The sequence below is a fragment of the Sapajus apella genome, unplaced genomic scaffold (assembly GCF_009761245.1).
Source record: "Sapajus apella isolate SASKATOON/1434 unplaced genomic scaffold, GSC_monkey_1.0 scaffold148, whole genome shotgun sequence".
In the NCBI taxonomy this organism is placed as follows: Eukaryota; Metazoa; Chordata; class Mammalia; order Primates; family Cebidae; genus Sapajus; species Sapajus apella.
The window spans coordinates 2,502,666-2,511,006 of NW_022437088.1; the positions used below are offsets into that span (position 1 = coordinate 2,502,666).

Sequence of the window (8,341 nt, forward strand, 5' to 3'; positions counted from 1 at the left end):
ATGTGTCCTGGAACTCCCTGCTGGAATATGTACTCAGTGCTGAAGGACTTGGTTAACCTTACAGTGACAACTGCTTGCTGATGGCAGTGGAAAATTTGAGGATTCTGCAGCTCTAGATAAAGATATTCCTTCAATTAATTCATTCCACTGATTACTGAGTGCCTACAATATGTCACTTGGGATGTGTCATGAACAATAAGAAATACCTCTTGTCCGTTTTTCCATCAGTCTGAAAGGACATTGGTGTTGAGGTTGGCGTATGTCTCAAGGACAGTAACTACCATGGCTTCTGAAGTTTTGGCAAAACCTCAGATGCGTGGCCTTCTGGCCAGGTGTCTGCAAATTCATATGGTTGGAGCATTCCTGGTATCCCTGGGGGTTGCAACTCTATAAGTTTAGTGTGGCTGAACCAAGAAAGAAGGCATACGCAGATTTCTACAAAAATTACAGTCCCGAGAAAGATTTTGAGGAGATGAAGAAGGCTGGTATCTTTCATGGTATAAAGTGATCTTGGAATAGAAAGAATTTCTTCAGGTTGAATTACCTAGAAGTTTGTCACTGACTCGGGTTCCTGAACCATGACACATGAATATGTGGGCTAAGAAATAGTTTCTCTTGATAAATAAACAATTAACAAATTAAAAAACAAAAGAAATATCTCTGACCTTATGGAGCTTACATGCTTTAGGGGAGGATGGAAATAGACAATAAAGAAACATGAAGACTATGTAAATTATATATTAAATATACTATGAAAAAGGAATAGTAGAGTAAGCAATTGGGGATACCAAAGAGGTGGGGTGGCAGTTGCAAATTCTCTGTGAGAAACGATTTGACTGGAAACAAATTAGAAGCCTGCTAAATTTTTGATGAAATTGTTTTGTTTAAGAAACCATGAGCCCAGGCTACCAAAGAGTGCATTTCAAAGTCCTAAAGTGACATCGAAGCAGGAAGAATAGCCCAAATTTCACTGTTCCAGAGGAGGGCACACAACCTCCTTCAGGGGAGGCTAATGAGAAAGGAACAAGGCTCAGGGAACAGGATCACCTTCCAGAGAGTAAAGCCAACGTCATATCAAAGAATTTTCATCGTATCAGATAAAAGGGTAGGCTTCAGCATGCCTTCCCAGAGGGATTTCAGAATTACTGTAGATCAGATACTAGTTTCCCACCTTCTTCTATTTTCTCTTGGAAGTTTCTACTCTGGTTATCCTGTTTCTGCTCCACTATTGCAAATTGGATTGTGGCAAGAATGAAAAGGATTGATCTTTTTACTAGTTTACTGGTCCAAGAACAGCCCACATGAAGAGAATATGATGGGGAGATTTGTATATCACCCAGAGATCCTGAACTTGGAAGTCGATGCAGAGACTTCATTGGTCCTTGTGTTGTCTCTCTTGGGGAAGAGGTGAATGTGTCTGTGGGTAGAAATAAGAAAATAAGTAGACTTTTAGCAAGCAGAAGGCTCAACGGTGATAGAGAGTTGAGAGTTTACAGATAACCGATTCTCATTTATTTCTGAGCACACAACCATGTGTAGCTGGACGGGAGCATGTGGCTGACATCTAGCTAATGCCATTGGAAATGCAGTGTGTTGTCTCCATATCCAGAAAGTTAAGAGAAAGTGTGCTTCCCCCCACCTGCCATTTCTTTCCCTGCCTGCACAGTAGAATGCAGCAAGAGTGCCTGTTGATGGTGATGAGCCATGGAACTGAAGAAATCCAAGTCCCTGCCAACCCACAATAGATTACAGCACACACAAAACATTTCTATTGTATGAAGTCACAGACATTTCCCAGACTTTTGTCACAGAGGATAACACACCCTGACAAACACATGTGACATGAGTAGTAAGTTTTGTTTGATTATTATTTATTTCTTGGTTTTGGTGGTAGGAACATTGCTTACTAGGGTGTGATAAAAATGTTAAATTGAAAAGTAATTATAGAAACTATAATTCTATCACATTTCTTGAATTTTTTCTCCATAGGAAACTGGTACAGGGTCTTCTGTTTTGAACCCCTATTGTTTCCATAAAATTTACATGGGCAAAGGACAAGCTCCAACTTAAGATCACTCCAGTTAGATTTGGGAGGGATAACCTGCCTTCAGGTTGCTTCCAGTCTTCTGGGGACACCTCTTTCCAAGGGAACTGCAGGTGTGGATAGAAAACAGCAGGTGCTTTGCTGTTATGAGCCTACTGCTTTAGATTCATAGGGAGGAGAATGAGATTTGGGAAGGATTAGGCTCAAGGCATTCCCAGAGGGCAGGTGGGTTCTGGGTTCAAAAAGTGTAGTGCAAATGTTCTCTTCAAATCCACTGCATTGTTCAGCGAAGGTATTATATAAAGCTCTCAACATCCAAGCTGACATTAAATGAGCTCCTATCATTTGGCAGGCAGCAGGCTGGACACTGAGTCTACAGAGAAATTCTGAGCAAGACAGAGAAGGTTTTTACCTTCATGCTTCATGGTCCAAAGTCAGATGTGAGTCCAGGGATCTTGGGTGTGATGAATACATGGTGTGGGAAGTACAGGGCAGTTTGGGATAGGCTGCTGCACATCTGGCTAATTTCCCAGGTTTGCCAATTGGTGCTTACAGAGTATATAAGGTGGCAGGTGTGAGGTGGTAGATTGAATATAGAGCATAACAAAGAACAGGCAGATAAGATGGAATAAAATTGAGAAAATTAAGTTGGAGGCTGGCAAAGAATGAATTGGAAAAGTGGTTGACCTAGACCTGTCATGAGACTTTTCTCAGCCAGAAATATGAAAGTACAGGAATTCTCTTAATAGCTAGTTTTTATCTGAGCCAGAAAAATTTCCAGCAGTTATGGAAATCAAAGCCTTAGGAGGAGGAAGAAACATAAAAGTATAAAAAAATAAGGAAGAACATGAAAAGAAACCAAATGAACATTTATTTATCTGCACAAGTTGAGATCAGCAATTAGGCTGTGAACCTGAAATTTGCCAAACTATGCATAGTCTTGACTTCTTCGGTTCTTCAGACCTTCATGAAGAAGCAGCATGCTGCTCCCTAAATGGCTAGATCGGTGGGGTCCTGCCAAGTCACAGAGAGGAGAAAAGATGAGGTGAATGAAGCAGCTAAGACAAGACATCTATTTGCAAAGTCAGTGGGCAAGAGGTGACCTGCGCTGTCAGGGCGAATAGGATGTTGGGATATTCCAGGGACCCCAGCAGAAGATCAGGCATTGGAATGGGATGTGTGGAGAGGAGAGACACCATAATCAACCTCAAGAAGGAAGAGGCCCACACCCTTAGGATGCTCATACAGGACCTGTGCAGAGCCTCAGGAAGGTTTGTATTGAGTAGAAAACATATTTTTCCTCTAGCTCAGCAACATCTTAACTTCTGTTTTTTAATATTATACTAAATTTTATGAAAATAAAATTGTATAGCTGGGTGTGGTGGCTCATGCCTGTAATGTCAGCACTTTGGGAGGCTGAGGAGGGTGGATCACCTAGGTCAGGGGTTCGAGACTGGCCTGACTAACATGGTGAAACCCCATCTCTACTAAAAAATGTACAAAATTATCTGGGCATGGTGGTGCATGCCTGTAATCCCAGGTACTCTGGTGACTGAGGCCGGAGACTCGTTTAAGTCAGGAAGACGGAGGTTGTGGTGAGCCTAGATTGAGCTTGAGCCACTGCACTCCAGCCTGAGTGACAGAGCAAGATTCCATCCCCCCCAAAAATATATTATATAATTCATAATGTGGAAAACAAAGAGCTATTAAAATGATCACTAACATAAAACAGCCAGAAATAACCACTGTTTATACTTTGCTGTATTTAGAATCAGGATTTTTTATCTTCCATCAACCCACATGCATACATATATATCTTAACAAAGGCACACAACATTGGAAATGGAATGAATACCAAAAAAGCACACATAAAAATGCTTTAAATCACCATTTTTATGTGGGAGATATATTTTCCACAGTAAATATGTATTTTTAAAAAGCAGCTTCAAGCAATGGGAACAAGCAAGTGCATGACTTTACATTCATAATAGCCATGTATCACAGAGGCCACTTCCCCATCCAGAATCAGCCTACTTAGTTGTGATTGGTCCTGAAATTATCTCTAGACTTTCTATTATAGAATCAGCAGTAATTTGAAGACACCTCATCATGTGCATACCTAACAGACCCAAGTGACATCATTCTCTCCTGCCAGTTTGACAACTTCTTATCACTTCGTAATGATTCTTTGGAAAATTTTTGTTTTATCATTTCCAAATATCTCTGAGGTCTTGCAAAACCTATTTGCAGTACCTGTGTATCATGCAGGCGTAACCTGTCACCTGCTTCACACTCCTTTGATTTTATGGACCATGCAACTTATCAAGAAATGGAGTTTGTTCCCCAGTGATTACTGTAACCCTTCAGAAGTTTTGTCGTTCTTTTTGCTGTTAGAGATAATTCTGCAATGTCCCAGAGCCACTCAACACAGACCTGCAAACCTGTTGGTCATCCCTGAAATCAAAAAGACAAGGCTGCAGGAGAGAGGGGAGCTGGGAGTCTGAGGAATTATGCTCCAGGATGATGCAGAAACACAATTTTGGGGTTACCTTAATTAATTTGTGGGGCATTGATTTCCTTATTCAATAAATGGAGCAGCTCTACTAGGTGCTCTTGAAGTCTCCTTTCACTTCCGAGGTTTTCTAGCTTAATTACCGGCTCTTTCCTAACTTGGTGGCCAGTTATTCACCTCACCTAGATTGTGTAATCCTAATGCCTGCTTAAAACCCATGTCTTGTTTGGAATTACTGGATAAATCTGTTTTTGTGAGATTATTCTGGGGAAGAGAAAGGAAAAAAAGGATGAGGGAGAGAAAGAGAGAGAGACTGTATAGTGTGTATTTTTTTGTGTGAGAAAGATGTGAATGTCCTAACTTCTAGACAAGACTGCAAATCATGCAACGGGCACTGTGTATCCTCCTCGCCCTCTTGATCCTCCAGCTTCAGCCCTCCTTGCACATGGCAGATACCCAGCAAAAGGTAACATTGCCTTGAGAGCTTGTGCAAGTGATTATGTGAGTGTGTGACTAAAATGAATCTGCCTTTTAGTGAGTGTGTGTGTATGTGTATGTCTGTACGTGTTGGGGTATCTGGAAGGTAAAATGAATAAAGAAAAATAGAATATCAAGTTCAGTTTTCTAGGAACAGACAGGAAATCAGTGGGACGAATACTAAGGATTAGAGGTGGCTTGGAGCAGATACCACGGAACTCAGGCATAGTTCAGTTCAGTGCAAGAGGAGAGCCTATGGCTGCCCAAAGTGACACTCTCTATGCCCCATCGCAGAATACCCAAGTGTACTCCCCCTACACACACCCCCAAGTGTACCCCCCACACACACATAGAAACATACAGTACTGGGTTGAGATTGATGACTTCTAACCAACTCCCCTCTGTCTATAGATCCTGACTCACAATGGGGAAACAAAGACGGGGGAAGATTCAGCCAATGACACACATAACCAAGACTGGAATTAAAGGCAATTTAATGAGGACAGAGCAGGAAACATGCATTTCTTTTCATTCAAATCTTCAGATGAACCCTTAGCAGCTAAAGACCTGAAAAGCCTCTAAGACTTTCTGTTTAATTCAGGGGCTTACAGGATTCTTCAGAGTGAGTGTGAACAAAAGCTTCACAGTACATATTTTTAGGATACAAATAAGAGGGAGACTATGACTCGGGGTGACAGTAAACTGATTACAGGGTCTACACAGAAGCAGATGGAAAGAGGGTGTCCAGCATCTGGTGGTCAGCTTCTCAAGGGCTTGTCTGTGTACTACATTACTTCTGCTTGGTCTTCTGCTGAGCTGGGCCTGGAGTGACCGTTGAAGGATGTGGCTCAGGGACCTTGGTGTAGCCTTGCTCAGGGACCTTGACGCAGCCTTGCTCAGGGACCTTGGTGTAGCCTTGCTCAGAGACCTTGGTGTAGCCTTGCTCAAGGACCTTGGTGTAGCCTTGCTCAGGGATGTTGACACAGCCTTGGTCAGGGACCTTGGTGTAGCCTTGCTCAGGGACCTTGACGCAGCCTTGCTCAGGGACCTTGGTGCAGCCTGGTTCTGGAATCTTGGTGTTTCCAGGTTGCTGTGGAACCTTTGGGTGGCATGGCTCCTTGGTTATGGGAACAAATGGTTCCTGAGGTGGAGGCTGGCTGGGTTGTTTCACCTGCTGCTGTTGAAGCTGAGGGGGTGGGGTAAAGGTCTGCTTCTGCTGGTAAGAACTCATGCTTCAAAGTACGCCGGACCTAGAGACAAAACAGCTGAATCAGCGCTTTGATTAAACAGAAATGAAGCCCAGTTTAATGACAAATATCTCTCATTTCATTCTCCTTCAGAGCTGAGAGCCTCTCTTTTCTTTCTTTTTCCCTGAATTTGAGATCATTGGATGCTTTGATGATCCCCACATATCTTCCAGGGAAGCAGGTAAAGTTGATTTGTTCCACATCCTGTAAGTGGAGGCTTTCTCTGTGCTTCTTTTCTTCCTGGTACATCTAAAAACCCTACGTACAATGTGAAACACATGCAAATATGCAAATATATACTATGAAGCTTTCACTTACACACTTTGTGAAGAATCTTCTAAGCCCCTGAATTAAGCGGAAAGTCTTAGTGGCTTTTCTGGTCTTCAGCTGCTCAGGGCTCACCTGAAGACTCGAGTGAAAAGAAATGCCTGTTTCTTGCTCTGCCCTGATCAAATCACTTTTAATACCACCCTTGGCTGTGTGTCATCGGCTAAATATTGATGTGAGACCTCAGGTTTTCAATAATTTGGAAAGATGTTAAAGTCAACAGTCTAGAATCTACTCACTCATGCCCTCCTCATAGAATGTCATCATCCTCCCAGGAAAACCCTTGTGTAAACTTCCCCCCAAGGCTCCCACAATGCCGCTCTGAGCCTCTGTTCACACCTTGCCCACAGCATCTGCTCTTTGACAGGCTCTGCACACCATTGCTGCCTCCACATGCGCCCACCTCTCGTGGCTGTCCTCCCTGATGCTCTCACCTTCCTCCTTTGCCACAGCGTAGAACCTGCTTTCCCTCTGTACTAATCCCTCCCCATGCTATATGTTTGCAAATTTTAGTCAAGCATATGTTTTCTGATGGAATATATATTCATGGAATAAAGAAAAACTTGTATTTCGATCATCAAAATTGCCAATGCAGTGTCGTCTATATTAAAGATTTTCAATACGTATTGGAGAGACAATAAAAATGTCACTAAAAGTACTCTTGAAGTGGAGGCATATTGTCTTGCTAACTTAACAAATCTTTACAGAAATCACTCCCCTTTCTGATCCCAAGTTCTACAGCTGTAACCTGAGTTGAAAGTCAAAATATGTATAAGGTTGCCAAAAACAAAAGTTACTACTGCATTTAAAATAAATATATTCATTGCATGACAAAGAGGCCTCAATCAAAATGAAGTACTGATGGGAGACTATTAAGATGTTCCCAATGGGGAGACTCACCTGCTGTGCAGAGGTCAAGCTGGTCAGCGCCTGGGATCTGGTGAAGAGTCTCTTGTTAGCTGGCATTTTATACAGAAAATGAGCCCTGCCTTAAGGAAATTGGATTTTTTTTTAAGACTGCTCCACCTTCATTCCAGCTTTTGTGATAAATATCTCTGGCTTAACACTTTTTGTCAATTAAGCTCTGACAGTGATATCACCTGGGCCTGACCCACTGTCCATTCTTTGTGGTGTGGTTGCTGTCAGCAATGGGCTTCTTGAATGGTAATGAATTAAATCAGGAGGAAGTTCCAGACTGCTAGGACCAGAAATAGCCATACCTCTTTGCCTGGGCCCTAATCTTTAGCCAGATTAGTCCTATTGGGCTTCTTCATGGTCGAGGTGGATGAAGAAATAACAATAGACATTTCTGGTTCTTCTGGGAGGCCATGGGATGGTGCAGAATAAGTGAATCATCTGAGTTTCAATCTCTTAGTGGATTCGGACCTGAGAGGGGCAATGGAAGGCAAAATGCCTGCTTTGGAATTACGTTGCTTTCACTCTGAAGGGAGCCTTAAGGTGCCATGTTGATCAGGGGTAGCAGATGTCATTGGGATGGACCGGCAGGATTGACTGGATCTGTGTGACACTGTGGCGCAGCCCTGAAGACCCTGCATCCTGTGGTACCCTTCTCCAGGGATGACAGAGTAACAGGAGAGTGCTGATTCCCTGGATTCATACACCAGCCATTTCCTCTGATCACTGCAGGATGAACCTCAGGTCATTAACTCAGAGTTGTCCTCAATAGACACTCTCTTACTAGGTGTGGCCCTTGGGAAATCCAGACATCCTTAG

At 42.7% G+C, this 8,341-nt stretch overlaps 1 protein-coding gene and 1 pseudogene across 2 annotated transcripts; one reads left to right on the forward strand and one right to left on the reverse strand.

Annotated features, from left to right (window-relative positions):
- The first annotated feature begins 223 nt into the window (after positions 1-223).
- On the forward strand, positions 224-639 carry LOC116541063 (annotated as a pseudogene). Its single transcript, XR_004264708.1, has one exon. The product of XR_004264708.1 is annotated as a cytochrome c oxidase subunit 6C-like (transcript).
- Positions 640-5,510: 4,871 nt separating this feature from the next.
- Positions 5,511-7,561, reverse strand: SPRR3 (small proline rich protein 3). The gene is made up of 2 exons (XM_032264924.1): positions 7,508-7,561; positions 5,511-6,283 (listed from the first exon to the last, which is right to left on the reverse strand). Exon 2 carries the CDS (start codon positions 6,262-6,264, stop codon positions 5,824-5,826), a length of 441 nt encoding a protein of 146 aa, XP_032120815.1. The 5' UTR covers positions 6,265-6,283; positions 7,508-7,561; the 3' UTR covers positions 5,511-5,823.
- Between the last annotated feature and the right edge of the window lie 780 nt (positions 7,562-8,341).

Bases quoted from the DNA above. Each gene is read 5' to 3' on its own strand.
- SPRR3 (XM_032264924.1), bottom strand. From the start codon at position 6,264: ATGAGTTCTTACCAGCAGAAGCAGACCTTTACCCCACCCCCTCAGCTT.